This window comes from Chroicocephalus ridibundus, chromosome 19, assembly GCF_963924245.1.
Source record: "Chroicocephalus ridibundus chromosome 19, bChrRid1.1, whole genome shotgun sequence".
NCBI lineage: Eukaryota > Metazoa > Chordata > Aves > Charadriiformes > Laridae > Chroicocephalus > Chroicocephalus ridibundus.
Window position 1 is genome coordinate 5323782 of NC_086302.1, and position 15069 is coordinate 5338850.

Consider the following 15069-nt stretch of genomic DNA (forward strand, 5'->3'; position numbering starts at 1 on the left):
AGGGCCCGGGGAGGGGGGGCGGGGGGGGGGGGGGGTGCGCCCCATTTCCCCCCCCCACCCCACCCCGGACCCCCCTACCCCTCGCCCCGAGGGCTTTCCCCCACCTACCCTGTAACAAAACCTCGTTGTCCGGTTGGCACGTCAGCAGACACTACAATGAGGTGACCGTAAAAGTGTCCTCGGGGTGCTGTTGCTCTACCATGGGGCCCAAAAACCCGCTCTTCTGGGGGGGGGCCATGACGGGGTGCCCTTGGGGTGCAAAACTGGGGTACCTGTAGTTGTCCTGCAGCTGCAGCATTGAGTCTCTCGGGACGGGGGAGATGTTCAAGTCATTGATCAAGGGACAAGCGTAGGGTCCTCGGTGGTGCGCCCGGGCCATCTCCAAGGGCTCCTTCTCGCCCTTGGAGGGGTGGGCGCCGCTCGGGCTGCTCAAGTGGGGGTTGAGACACGGGGGGTCCGTCCTACCCATGAAGTCCACCAGCATACCGGCCCCCCCTTTGCCGTCGTACGAGGGGCTGCGGGTGCTGGCGTTGGGGGAATACCAGTAAGGTGGGTTTTTGCAACTGGGGGAATCGTAGTGGGGTTGAGGCATGGGGAGATCGCGGCAAGCCAGGTGGGGGGCGTGGGGCAGGGCCCCCCCCTGCATGCTGTGTTTGAGCGAGTCGCAGGCGGGCAGCTTGCGGAGGTCGCCCGCCCGGAGGTCCTCCTTGAAGGCCAAGGTCGGGGAGCAGTTGGGTGAGAAGGCTTTCTGCAAGCCGGCCTCGAAGACAGTCTGCTGGCCGGGGGGGGCGGCCAGCTGGTGCGGGAGGGCAGGGAAGTGCTTGCTCTCCAAATCCGGCTGCCCCAAACCGGGGGAGTCGCTCTGAAAACCTTGGACGAAGGTCCCGTCCGAAGGGGTGGAAGGGTTCATGGAGTAAGGGCCGGCGTAGTCGCAGGGGTCCCGCTCGCCCACCCCGAAGCCCCGGGACTGGGAGGGCAGGGGGGACATGCTGCTGTCCCCGCTGTAGTAGTCCAAGCCCAGGTCCGTGCTCTCCTGGAAGAGGGGGTTGACCGCCTGCGACTTGGTGGGGAACTTGGCCTTGCCCGTCCCCCTCTCCTTCTTGGAGGCACAAGCCCCCCTGGAACCCCGGGGCTGCCGGGGTCCCGTGCTCCTCTTGGAGGGATACACGGAGGAGGAGGAGGAAGAGGAGGAGAAGTTCAGGTGGGAGGTGTCGAACATGTCCACCTTCTTCCGTCGGCCCCGACCGGGTTTGGAGTTACTCTGGAAGAGGACGCTCTGGTTCCAGTTGTAGCCCGGGGCGGAGGACGCCTCGTTCCAGTCCATCATCAGCTTCTCCAGGCTGGAGAGACTGGACTGGCCCTCGCTGGAGGAGGCCTCGCTGTTGGCGCGCCGGTAGCCGGCCGGCTGGTTGAACTGGGTGCTGTCGGAAGAGGATTCGGAGAAGGTCTCCGAGACCGTCTGCTGCTTGGCTTTCTGCGGGGTGTAGTTGGAGATGTCCAGGATGACGTTGGGCTCGTTGAGGTGGCACTCGAAGCCCGGGTTGTAGAGTTGGCTGAAGGCCTCCGAGCTCCAGTCCAACCCACCGTAGCCTTGCCGGAAAGCCCACGGCGCGGCGCCGGGGAACTGCCGGCAATTTTCGGGCGAGGGTTGGAAAGAAGCCGACCCTTTGGGCACCATGTAGCCGCCGGGCGAGACGGTGCTGGCCCGGCTATCGCAGCGTAAGGGGGTGTGCGCCGCGCTGGAGAATTGTCCCCCTTGCTCGGCGCTGTTGAAGAAGGCGGCTTTGCCCAGTGGCAAACTGGGGCCGGCCGTCTGCGGCGCGTAGCCGGCGCTGTGGGCGCTGCTGGGGGAGGACGGGAGGCTGCTGCCGCTGCCGTAGGCGAAGCTGCAGTCCTTGCTGTTGGGACAGTCCTGCGCCGACGGGTATTGCTTCCCCGCCGGGAAGACGCTGGCGGGCGCCACGCTTTGCCCGGCGCCGTAGCTGCCGTACGGGGAGTAGCCGGGGGTGCCGCTGGCCGCCGGGTGAGCCGTGGGCGACCGGGAGACGGCTGAAGGTGGTGCCAGTTTAGGGAAGGACTCGGCACCCCGGCATTCCGAGGAGGTTTGGGCCACACCGTAGCCGGCGGCAGCGGCGGCGGCGGCGGCGCGGCCGGGCGGGAATGCCGGCCGGCCTTGCATCGCCGCGTGGAAGGCGGCCTCGGCTCCGGGGGTTGCGGCCGCCACCTTGCCCCCCCGGGACGGGTAGGCGGCCAGGCCCCGCTGGCCCGGCAGGGCGGCCGGCGGGGCCGTGTAGGCAGCCGCCGACTTGCGGGATTCGGAGCGGGAGGCCGAGAGGGCGAAGTCCAAGAGGTCGGAGGAGTCGTCCGAGTCCAGCAAGGAGCGAAAGTAGCCGGTGAAGAGGCTGTGCCTCTCCGGGCCGGCCTCCGTCTGCGAGGACGGCGCGCTCCCGGCGTAGAAGCCGGCCCGGCCGGAGGAGCCCGACTCCATGCCGGCGGCGTGGAAAGGCCTGGCCTCGGCACCTTGGTAGCCGCCATTGCGGCCGGCCTGGCCACCGGGGTGGCCGTGGTGGGGGGCCCAGGGGCTGCCCTTCTCCCCGCTGGCCCACTCGGCGGGGCCGTCGCCGAAGCTCTGCCCGGGGTTGGGCTCGGGGAAGAGGGCCCCGTTCTTGCGGGCCCGTCGCTTTCGCTTGGGTTTGCCCACGGGGTCGGGCTCCGGCCGGCCCCGCTTGCGAGGGTGCACGGCGTCGGCGTGGAGGGCGGCGGGGGCTTTCTTCTTCTTCCCGATGCCTTCGAAGAAATCGCTGAAGGAGCAACGGGCGGCGCGGGCGGCGTGCCCCCCCCCGCGCCCGCCGAAGCCCCCCGCCTTGCCGCCGCGCCGGCGGAAGCCCTGGACGCGGTGCAAGAAGTGGGAGATGCTCTGGGTGTCGGGGGCTTGGTGGATGGACTCGGGCTCGCTGGGGGTCCAGCAGCGTGGCGGCGAGCAGCGGCCCGAGCACTGGCTCTGCCGGTTGAGGAAGGCCAGCTTGGCCAGCACGTCCGAGTAGTCGGCTTTGCTGTCGTTGGTGTCGGCGATGTAGGAGGGTTGGGGCGAGGCCAGCTTCTGCTTCCTCCTCCTCCTCTTCTTCACCTCCGGGGCCGGCTCCTTGGGCTTGGCTTGGCCCAGCAGCAGGTTCTTGGGTGGCCTGCCCCGCTTACGCTTCAGAATGATGGGCATCTCGCCGGGGGGGAAGACCACCACCACGTTGCGCCCGTTGTTCTTCATCTTGAGCAGCGGCGTGGGCTCCATGGAGCTGCTGGCCGCCAGCTCCTTGCCCTCCAGGTTGAGGTTGCTGCTGAGCGACGACACCTTGTAGGTGGTCTTGTTCCTCCTCCCCAGGGACACGGGGATCTTGGCCATCTTCACCACCATCTTCCTCACCCCCCGGCACTTGGTCTTCTTCCCCGGCGCGGGGACCTTGGGCGCCTCGTCGGGGTCCAGGGTGGTAGGGGGTGGCGGCGGCGGGGGGGCCAGCAGCGCGGCGCCGGGCTCCTCGGGCCCGGGGGGCACCTCGGCAGGCAGGGCGAGGGGGGACAGGACGCGGCTCTCGGGGGTGATGTCCACCCGGCGCCCTCGCCCTGCCCTCCTCCGGCGGCACAGCATCTTTGGCTTGTCTGTCCGGCGCAGGGCGTACTTGCGGTGGTCCTCGCCGCACCGCCCGGCCCCCCGACCCCCGCAGGGTCCCCGCTTCACCACGCTGCCCAGGGGACAACCCCCCAGCCGGGGTTGCAGCCCGTGGGGCCGCAGCGGGTCCCCGGCGCCCGGCTGAGCCTCCAGCAGCTCCGACACGGTCCCCAGCGGCTGCGTCTCCAGCAGCGAGGGCTCGGCGGGCAGCAGTGGGGTCCGGGCGTCCAGCAGCGGCGGCTCCAGCGTCCCCGGCAGCGGTTCCAGCGTCTGCAGCCCCAGCGGCTCCGCCAGCGGCTCCAGCGACTGCAGCTCCAGCGACTCGGATAACGGCTCCAGCGACTGCAGCTCCAGTGATTCGGAGAGCGGCTCCAGCGACTGCAATCCCAACGGCTCCAGGTTTTGCAGCTCCAGCGATTCCGGTAGCGGTTCTAAGCTCTGCGAATCCAGCAGCTGGGGCTGCGACTCCAGGGACTGAGAATCCAGCAGCCGGGACTGGGAGTCCAGCTCTTGGGCTGGCAGCAACTGGGGCTGCGGCTCCATCGCCTGCGACTCCAGCAGCTGCGTCCCCGGGCACGCCAGGGAGGCCAGTTCGTTGAGGATATCCGCCTCGGCCAGGTCCGAATAATCGCCGGCATCGGGCTGGGAGCAACCGGCTTCCTCCGCCGGCGCTTTGGAGGCCCCCCCCACGCCCCCGCTGTGGCCGGGGGGCTGCGGGGCGCTCCCCCCGCCACCCTCGGCTTCTCCATCGCGAGCCGGGGGCCGGGGATGCCGCGGCGGCTCGGTTTTGCAGAGCACCCCCCGTTCCTCGGGGCTGCGGATGCTGTTGGCCAGGGAGGGCGAGGAGAAGAAGCTGTACTGGAGATCGCGGTCGGCGGGCAAGAGGCGGCTGTCCTCGTGGCCACCGCCGCCGCCGCGGAGGTTGCCGCAGTCCAGGTGCACCCCGCTGCTCTTGAGGTCCTCGGAGAGGCGGTTGAGGTCCTTCATGATGTCGATGAGCTGCACCACAGGGTGGAGGTTGATGTGCCCGTTGCCGCACTTGCTGCGGAGCAAGGCGAGGATGCTGTCGACGTTACAGCGGCCCGAGGCCAGCGTCGCGTTGGGGAAGGTTTTAGGCGCCCGGTCGCGGGCGGTTGCTTCCTCCCCGCTGCCCCCCAGGATCCGGGGCTCGCCGGCGCAGCCCAGCAAGTCCTCCGCCGCCTTGGTGCCCCCGTGCACGCTCTGGCACCGGTCGGCCGGATCGCCGTGCAGCAGCGAGCCTGCCTGGTGCTCCCGGCCGAGCGCGGGGCACGAGCCCTCAGGGAAGCTCAGCACGCTGCAGGATAAGGCCTTTTCCGCCGGGCAGGCTGGGGGCCGCTGCACCGGGTGCCCCGGCGGGTAGAATTTGGGCTCTCGGACGTAGTCGGGCGAGCCACGCACAACGCTGGTCGTTACCACTGGGCCCGGGGGCTTCACGCGCATCCTGACCTCCTCCTCCCCCGCGTGCCACTTGGCCGAGCAGTTGCTGACATGGGGGTCGGGGAAGGTGACACCGGGACCTGCGTGGGGCAGAGAGAAGCGGGGGGCGGGGGGGGGGAGGGACAGTGAGGCTCCGAGGGCACCGCTGGCCGAAAGCAGCCGGCAGCGCCTCGCTCCATCCCTGCGGCCCACCCGGCTCATCCCCTGCCCCCTCACCAGCGAGGACCCGGCTGCCACCGCGGGAACCTGCCCCCGCCACCCCCAGCCCGCAGCGGTGGGGAAATGGGGTCCGACCCCCTCCCCTGCTCGGGGGGGGGGGGGGCTGGATGCCCTCCCCACATCAGGACCACCCATGCCAGCCCCATGGCTTGCCACCCGGACGCAGAGTCACCTGCACGGGGAAGCGGGGTGGCTCTGCCCATGGGGGTCCGGGGTGGCTCTGCCCATGGGGGTCTGGGCTGCCCCGTCCCCCGCCATGAGGCAGGGCTGGCGGAGGGGTCCGGGGCCATGGCGGGGCCGGGGCTGGGACTTACCCTCGGCTTTGCTGCTGCTCCTGCTGTTGCACTTGAGCTCTCTGCAAAGGAAGGGGTGCGGAGGGTTAGCCCCGAGCCGGGGAGGGGGGGGGACACGCGGGAGGCGGGTGCCCACGGCTTCGTCTCGGTGCCAGTCCCTGCAAGGGACATACCAGGGGCCGATCCTCCCGAGCTCCCACAGCCGAGAGGGCAGCGCCCGCCCATCACCCTGGCGTCGGGGCTGCCAGCGGGGCGGGGAGACGGGGCAAGGGGGGGGAAGCTGCCTCCGATCTGGGGGACAGAGGGGTGACAGGTTTACCCCCTTCCCCCCCCCCCCGCCCCCTACTCCCTCCCTCCCTCCCTCCCAACCACCACCACCAACAACAACAACCCCTTCCACGGGGCCGGGGGGCGCTGGGGGGGGGGGGGGGGGGGGTCGGGGGTGGCGGAGGCGGGGGGGGGGGGGTCGAGGCGGGGGCCCTACGGCCGTGTCGCCGCTAGGTGTCCCCGGCGAGCCGTGCTCCGCCCGCCGCCCCGGCCCGGCCCCCGCCGCCCCCCTCCGCCGCCCCCCGCCCCCAGCGCCCCGGCCCGGCCGACGGACGGAGGGACAGACAGACAGACCAAGAGGAAGGGGCTGGGGGGGGGGGAAGGAGTTCTGTGACCGAGGAGGGGGCTCAGCATGTTCCGCCCCCCCCCCCCCTCCCCACCTCCTTCCCACCCACCCGAGGTGACGCTGCAGCCCCTGGGGACACACACCCCGCCCCGCCCCGCCCCGCGCCTGCCTCAGTTTCCCCTCCCTGGCAATGCGAGGGCTTGCGGGGGGGGGCGCGTTGCACAGGCACCCACGGGGCCCATGCACCCACTGCACAGCCCACCCTGCACCCCACGGGGGGGGGGGGGGGGGGGGGGGCTGCAGGGCATCCCTCTTTGCCCCCCCCACCCTCCCACCCCAGCCAAGGCAAAGCAGCAGAGCACCCCCCCCCACTCCCTCCCCGCCATCCCCAGGGATGCTTCGCAGCCCCCCCCCCCCCCATCCCTACTCCCGCCAAGGCAGGGCCGGGCAGAGCAGAGGCAAGATTTCCTGCCACCCCCTCCTCCCCTTTCCCTCCCGGTGCAGCCCCCGTTCCCCGTTCCCGGGGCGAGGGCCCCCCCGGGTTACCTGGGCCGGGGGTGTTTGCAATGGAGGTTCACTTTGAAGCTCCTGCCGTCGCCGTCGCTGCCGGGCTGGCGGGGGCCGGAGCCCTGGGCGCGGGGGAACCACTCGGCTGGCGGGCTGGCACCGTTCTCCAGTGCGACGGGCTGGCAGGCGACCGAGCTCCCATCTGCTCGAGCAAGCACAGAGACACCCCCACCCCCCCCCCAACACACACACACGCGTCAGCCCGGCGGACCCCCCCTCCCCACGGAGCACCCCCTGCCCCGGGGCTGGCAGGGTGGGTGACCGCAGGGCTGGGCACGCTGGGTGCCCCCCGCCCTCCTCCGTCCCCCCCCAACCCCGGTTCACGCCGCCCCATGGAAGCCAGCGCCCACGGGGACACCCAGGGACCCACGCCGTCCCCTCCACCCCGCAGGATGGGGTGCCAGGGCACGGGGTGACGTTTTGGGGCAGGACACCCCTTTCCTCCCCACCGTGGCCGTGCCTTGAGCCCCATCCCGAGCAGGGCACCTCCCCAGCGGGCTGCGGTGCCGAGGCGTGTGCACGTCGACACGCTCGTGCTGTGTTGCACACGCGTGTGCGTGCGGGGCACCCTGCTCTCCCGCGTGATCCCGGCGTGCTGGGGGGCCAGGCACCCAAAGCAGCTGCCCATCCGGCACAGGGGTGCATGGCGAGAGCCCCCCAACCCCATCACGGTCCCCCTTGTGCCAGCGTGTCCGCCTGTTTCCCCCCTGCCACCCCCGGCGTGTGAATCCCTGCCTGTTGGCTCCCTCCCCCAGCGCACACCCGCAGACACACACACACACACGCAGCCGCTCGGCGTGATCCAGGCTCTTCCCGGTGTCTGGATTAGCGTGACAACTTATCAACAAGGCAGGGAAAGAGAATTCAAACCTGTCAGTCCATCCGCATCCCAACCACCACCCCCTTCTCCCAGTGTGTGTTCCTCGTCCCCCCCAACACCGCCCCGAGCCTTGGGGCGCAGCGCTGGGCACGGGGGCGATGCGGGCACCTCTCCGGCAAACGCCGCAGCCCCCCGTCTTGCCTCCCCGGTGTAGAGTTACACCAAGGGCAATGTGGAAGCAGGAAAATATGCGCTAGAAAGACCGGTCTAGTCTCTGATGGAGCTGCTGATGTGCCCGGAGAGCTGTTGGAAAGGGGAGGGCAAGCAGGAAGGAAGCAAACGGGAGGTTTTCCAGAACAGCCGCTGGGAGCCGGTCCCCGCCGCACAGGCTGCGCACGGCTCGACGGGGAGGATGGGGGCATCGCGGGGCACAGGCCCCCGCCACCTCTGCCCCGGCGGCGGCGTCTTACCCCCCCCCCCGCCACGCGTCCGTGGAGCTGTGGATGCATTGGCAAACCCTGCGGGATGCCCAGGGGCTCCCCAATGGGGTGTGTGGCACCCACCGGCGTGCACCCATGGCTGCAGGGGCCACGAGCGTGTCCCCTCTGCCCGTCCAGCCACCTCGTACCCCACACTGGCCGGCGTCAGGCTCCTGCCCTCGAACCCCCCCCACCACCACCACCACCCAGCCCAGCAGGGCCACGTGTCCGGTGACAAGGCGGGGGATGCTCCCCGTGCCATGCCAGCGCTCCTCCCAAACCCCCGCTGCCCCCCACGGCGGGGACCACCTGCGCCCAGCGGGCAGCACCCGCCAACCCCCAACCCCGCCACGGCCCGGGGCGCGGGACGGGGAGGCGGGGAGGGGGCTGCGGGGGGGTGCCGGCCGCGCCGGGATGCTCTGGCCGCGCCGCCGCGCTCACTTTCACCTCCCTGCTCAGCCCCAGGCAGCCGCCACATGTTTCGCATTAGGCTCTCCGGACTTCACCATTCCTGGCTCGCTCGCCAGGGGTAGGGCCTTTTTCCTTCTTGGTTGGGGTTTTTTTTTTTTTCCCCTTTTTTTTTTTTTTTTTTTAATTTTTTTTTTTAATTTTTTTTTTTTTTTTCCCCTCCTCGCTGGTTACAAAACACCAGCCCAGACCACACAAGCGAGGAGGGACGGAGGGAAGGAAAGGCGAAGGGGAGATAGATGGGCGCCGCGGGTGGGGGGGGGGGGGGAAGAGGCGGCGAAGCTGGGTGCTGCGGCGAGGGGGGGTCGGGGAGGTGGTGGGGGGCGGGGGGGGGGGGGGAGTGGAAAGCGGGCGAGATTGCAGTCACCTCCGCTTCCCACCTCCTGACCCCGCAGCCCTGCAAAGATAACAGCCCCCGAAGACTGCTGACTCGCCTCGCAGAAATCCAATATCCTCGCCTGGTGAACTAATCGACTACCTGGGCTCGCCACCTCCCCTGCCCGGGCTTAATCCTGCTGCTGCAAAGCTTTAATTAGTTTAACGGTTTCAGGCTTGACAGAGGTTGGCGGCGAGCGCCATGGTCCCCCCCCACCACCACCCCCCCCACCACCACCCTCCTCCTCGCCCCCGGTCGGGCTCCCGCTTGGGTGGCAGGGTGGGAGATGTGGCACCGCGAGGGCGTAAGGGGCTGCTGTGTGTGTGCGTGTGTGTGTGTGTGTGTCCCCTCCTCCACGCAGGTCCCCTGAGGGTGCTGGCGCCCAGCCCTGACCCCCAGCGCTGTTGGTTGGTTGGGGGGTGGGGGTGGGGGGGCACGGAAGGGCTCGCTTGGCACCGGCGTGGCGGCAGCTTGCGGCGGAGAGGGATGGCCCCGCAAGACACGGACGTGGTTTGGTGCCCGGCTCCGAGGCCACCCAGACGTCAGGGTGGGGCCGGAGATGCCACCGGGAGACAGGCGGGCGGCGGGGGACCCAGCCGCCACACAGATGGGGACACGCCGACACGACGCCTCCCACCCCGCCGGGGCACCGTGCCCAGCTGCCCGCGGCGGCAGCGCCGGGGACGGGGGGTCCTGCCCGTCGCCCCGACATCTCCCGCGTCCCGGGGCACCGCGGTGGCCCTAAATACCCCCATATGGGTGTGTGTGTGGGGGCTGTCTCTGGACACCCCCATCGCCCTTGTTGTGCTGGGAGTCACAGCTGTCCATTGCGTGTGCGCGCACACATCTGGGGCGCTGCAGAGGTGCCCCCCCCTCGCACACACACACGATGGGGGTGTCCCCACGCCTTGCACAAGCCTGGGGACACTGTGGCGGTGCCTCTCCCTCGCACACTGGGGCACGGCGGAGGTTTTCCTCCCTTGCAAACCCCCCCACCCCCCCACCCCGATTTGCTGCTGTCCCCTCTGTGCCCTGCCCCTTGCGCTCCCCCCTTTCCTCGCTGACACGCACCCGGCCCCCCCTCCCCGTGAGTCCCCCGGAGCCCGTCCTGCGCCTGCTGACACCAATGGAAAATCCCCTCCAGTGACAGCTTCCTGGCAGGCGCTTTCCGAGGGTTTCCGTGTTCCCCAGCCAGCCCCCCGCCACGGCCACCTCCTCCCTGCGCCGTGCGGGGGGTCGGGCAGGCAGGAGGACCCCCCGCCTTCGCCCCCCCCTCCCGCCACCCCGTCCTCCGTGTCCCCCTCGCCTCGGCACCCCAAAGCACACGGGTCCTGCTCCCTCCTCTTCCTCCTCGCACCTCGTCACCCTGCCTGCGCCCCCACGCACCGGGAGTCCCCTGCCACCACCCTGCCCGCCTCCGGCACGGGGGCACCCATCAGCACCAGGGGTGCTTTGGGATCCCACCTAAAAACCCTCCTGGGCACCCACCCGCCTTGGGGACCCACCACCCTGCGATGCCACCAGCGCACGGGTTGGGAGCAGGGCAAGAGGCGGGGGTCCGGAGGGGTGGGCACGGGTGGGTGCTGGGGCACAGGGTGCTTGCAGGCAGCCCTGAGCCCTCCGTCGGGTGTCACCCCGCTCCCACTGCGGTTGGAAGCTGGCTGTCACCACGTCCCCCCGCCGCCCTGCCCTCTCTGCCACGCTGGTAATTAGGAGACGGAGCAGATGGCGCCTGGGTTTCATCTTAGGTAACGGGTCCAGATGAGCTGCTCGGCCGCTGGTTGCCTTGGCGGGGCCGTCGGTTGCCAGAGGAGAGGGTTTTTTGGGGGTTCTCCCCCTAAGGAGGGAGCTGGTGGGGGGACACGGCCCCCCAGACGCGATGCTGCTGTGGGAGATGGTGCTGGGAAGGGCTTGGCTGGCACCTGGGGCAAATGTACCCGGGAGACGTGGCCCCAAGGGAGAGTGGGGCTGGGAGCCACCCTCCCACGGCACCCCGGGGTGCCACGTCCCCGGGGCAGGCTCAGGCACCCCCCCAGCACCGGGGAGGGAGCTCTGGGAGCACCGGCAGATAAGCAGGGGGTGGCTGCAGGTCTTGGCATCCCCCCAACCACCCAGCGCCGCATCAAGGCAGGGTGGGAAACTCCTTTCCCAAACAGCTCCCAAATCCCGGCTGGCTCTGGAAACGGGGACCCCAGGGACGCCGATGACCCCACGCTGCTGGGGACGATGTGGACTGGGGGGACACAGCCCTTCTCTCCGGCCTGGCCCCAGGCGTCCTGCAGCACAGTCCCCAGCCTGGCTGGTGGCAATCCCAGGGCCTGGTGGTCCTGGAGCCGGTGGGACCCTTGATGGGTTCAGCCCTCAGCTCCGTAACGTGTCACGGTGCCCTCGAGGCAGGCAGGGATGGGGCAGCCTGGACAGGCTCCTGTTCCCCCTGTTGCAAGGAACCATCTCCCCTGCAACAACCATCTCCTCCATGAGAAACATCTCCCCTGCAACAACCATCTCCTCCATGAGAAACCATCTCCCCTGCACCGACCCTCTCCCCCACAAGAAACCATTTTCCCCGCAACAACCATCTCCCCTGCAATGACTGTGTCCCCCCCAGGGAAACCGTCTCCTCTGCAATAACCACCTCCCCTGCAACAACCATCTCCCCAGGAAACCATCTCCCCTGCAATGACCGTCTGCCCTGCAACGACCATCTCCCCCCAAGAAACCATCTCCCCTGCAGCGATCATCTCCTCTGCACCGACAATCTCCCTGACAGGAAACCATTTCCCCTGCAACAACCATCTCCCCTGCAACAACTATCTCCCCAAGAAACCACCTCCCCTGCAATGACCATCTCCCCCGCAATGACCATCTCCCCTGCAACAACTATCTCCCCAAGAAACCACCTCCCCTGCAATGACCATCTCCCCCGCAATGACCATCTCCCCCCAAGAAACCATCTCCCCCCAAGAAACCACCTGCCCTGCAACAACCATCTGCCCTGCAACGACCATCTCCCCCCAAGAAACCGTCTCCTCTGCAACGACCATCTCCCCTGCAATGACCATCTCCCCACCAAGGAACCATCTCCCCTGCAACGACCACCTTCCTGCAATGACCATCTCCCCCCCAAGAAAACATCTCCCCTGCAACGACCATCTCCCCTGCAAGGACCGTCTGCCCCCCAAGAAACCATCTCCTCTGCAATGACCATCTCCCCTGCAGTGACCATCTCCCCCGCCAAGAAACCATCTCCCCTGTAACGACCATCTGCCCTGCAACGACCATCTGCCCTGCAATAACCATCTCCCCTGCAACGACCATCTCCCCACCAAGGAACCGTCTCCTCTGCAACGACCATCTCCCCGCAATGACCATCTGCCCCCCAAGGAACCACCTCCCCTGCAACAACCATCTCCTCTGCAATGACCATCTCCCCTGCAAGGACCGTCTCCCCCCCAGGAAATCATCTCCTCTGCAATGACCATCTCCCCGCAATGACCATCTGCCCCCCAAGGAACCACCTCCCCTGCAACAACCATCTCCTCTGCAATGACCATCTCCCCTGCAAGGACCGTCTCCCCCCCAGGAAATCATCTCCTCTGCAACGACCACCTCCCCGCAATGACCATATCCCCCCCAAGAAACCATCTCCCCTACAACAACCATCTCCCCCACAAACAAAAACCCTCCCCTGCAACAACCACCTCCCCTGCAAGAGCCATCCCTCCCCCAACAACCACGTCCCCTGCAATCATCTCCCCCTGCAAGAACCCATTTCGCCGGGGAAGGACCCTCTCCCCCTACCCCACAGCCTCGGGTGGCCTCAGCCACCCCGGGGACACGGTCCCCTCCATGCCCAGGCGCCCCCAGCCCCAGCGGCACCACCCAGCGTGGCCGCAGCCCCCTCTCCCACCCCGACCCCCAGAGGGGTCTGACCCCCATCGCCGGCTGGGTAGGAAGAGGGGGGCAGGAGGCGGCGATGGGGCTGAAGCCAGGGGGGGGGACCGGGGGCGGCGAAACGGCTCGACAGATGGACTGCAGAGATGGTGGCACCTCGGCCGGCTGGAGCCCAGAGCCGCAGTTCAGAGCGAGCAGGGAAACGGGCTAAATTTAGCCGCTTTCTTCGGTGCCAGCTTTGTTCCCCCGCCCCGCCGAGCCGGCGCGGGAGGCGAGCAGCCGGCCTGGCCCCCTCCCCTGCCCTCTCCCCGCTTTAGGGCCGGGTGGTGGTGGTGGGGGGGGCGTTGGGGAACACACAGGACACCCCATCACCCAGCCCTCAGGGTGCCGAGTCGGGGTGCCGGGGGGCTCCTCGGGGCGCCGGGTATTTTTTACGCACGTCTCCGTGCCACGGCCGGTGGGGTGCTTTGCCCCGGCGTGGTGACCGTGCCCCAGGGTGTCGTGTCCACACACACCACACCCCCCCGCCCCAAAAAAAACACACTGGCAGGCCTGAGGCTGCACAGACGGCCGTGACCCCCCTCCTCTCCGAGCTCCCTGTTATAGCCACAGCATGAGTCACAGCCCCGGTGTGTCCCTGCCCAGCGCCGGCCATGCCGGGTCATGTAACACCCGCGGCCGCCCCGGCGTGGAGGGGGGCTCCGTCCCCTGCTCACCCTACCGCTTGCGGCACCCAGCGCCCCCCCAACACCCTGCTGGGGGTCTTGTGGGGGGGTCGCAGAGGCGACACTCAGCTCCCTCCCGCCGCCACCCTCCCCGTCCCCAGCCGCCTGCGAGGCCGCGGTGAGCTGCGGGTTAACGCCAAGCGGGGCCGGGATCCTGCGAGGCCAGTAACATTTGGAAGGCGCCAGATGGACGCGTGCCCGTGCCGAAGGCTCGCTCGGCACCGCCATGCTCCCCCCCGGCTAAACGCACCCCCCGCCCCCCAACAACAACCCCAGGCGCTGGGGCTGAGGGGCTGCCCAAGGCACCAAAGGGGCGCCCAGCGGGATGCGGGGATGCTGAGCGTGCGCCCACCGGGGGCCTGGACCACCACCCCCCCCCACCATCACCACCACACACACACACCGGGCACCGCCGCGGTTCCCCTCGCAGCGTGGCGGGGTCCAGGTTGCACCCACCGAGCCGGGCGGCACGGCCGCTGCACCCCGTGGGTGCCCACACCACCCCGGGGGCGGCCAGGTGGGGATCAGGGGAGGTGGCAGGGGGGTGCGTGGGGGGGGGGTGGTGACAGGAGGGGGGTACAAGCAGGGGGAGCGCAGCCAGTTGCCTCCTCCCTCGGCCAATTTTAGAAACTGGCTCGACAAGAAAAGCAGAATGGGCCGGGCAGGATTTACGGCCGGGCTGGTGTCGGGGTAGGTTGGCGGTTTTATTTTTTTTTAATTTTTCTTTTTTTTTTTTTCTTTTTTTTTTTTTTTGTTGCGGGAGAGGCGCGCGCGCGCGCACACACAGACACACAACCAGAGTTGAGCGGAAACTCCTGGCTGCGGATCCTGTTTCCTGGGAGATGCTGGGGCCGAGCTGGGGTGTGGGAGCCACTGGGGACGATGCCAGCGCCGACGTGCCGGGGCAGGGGTGCGGGGAAGGGGTGCGGGGGGGGGGCTGCTGCCCCCCCCCCGCCCCCCTTCCCCGCACCCCTGCCCCGGCACGTCGGCGGCAGCCTGGCATCCCGCGTACAGGTGGGGATGGAGGGGATGCACCCACCCATGGGTGCTGGGGGGGCTGCAGGTGCACGGGGTGGTTGCGCGCACGCAGGTGCGGGCACGGGTACGGGCACGGGGGTGGGGGGAACGCGCACCCAGGGGCGCACCCACGGCGGGAGGATTGTGCAGGTGCGGGTGCACACGCGGGGAGGAGGATCGTGCACCCAGGGATGCACCCGCAGGGGAAGGATTGCCCACCCAGGGGCGCGCAATGGGTCCACAGGGAGGACTGGGCGCACGTGGGTGCACCCACGGGGAGGATCGTGCACCCAAGGGTGCACCCACGGAGGGAGGATTGTGCACACGCGGGTGTGCCCACGATGGGAGGAGGATTGTGCACCCACGGGAGCACCCCGGCGGGGAGAACTGTGCACACGTGGGTGCACCCACAGTGGGAGGATTGTGCACGCGTGGCGGCACCCGATGGGGGGAGGATTGTGCACGCGTGGGTGCACCCA

The 15069-nt window shown here is 69.1% G+C and overlaps 1 protein-coding gene across 6 annotated transcripts in view; it reads right to left on the reverse strand.

Annotated features, from left to right (window-relative positions):
- AHDC1 (AT-hook DNA binding motif containing 1) overlaps positions 1-15069 on the reverse strand; it is a 57972-nt gene that overhangs the window by 228 nt on the left and 42675 nt on the right. For 5 of the 6 annotated variants that reach the window (XM_063356064.1, XM_063356062.1, XM_063356060.1 and 2 more), the window contains 3 exons: positions 6791-6953; positions 5653-5693; positions 109-5199 (listed from right to left, as the gene is read on the reverse strand). In XM_063356064.1, coding sequence (XP_063212134.1) covers positions 152-5122 — 4971 coding nt within the window. In that variant the 5' untranslated portion in view covers positions 5123-5199; positions 5653-5693; positions 6791-6953 and the 3' untranslated portion in view covers positions 109-151. Of the gene's footprint in view, positions 1-108; positions 5200-5652; positions 5694-5804; positions 5923-6790; positions 6954-15069 lie in introns of all 6 variants that reach the window. The other variant, XM_063356063.1, reaches the window with a different exon arrangement.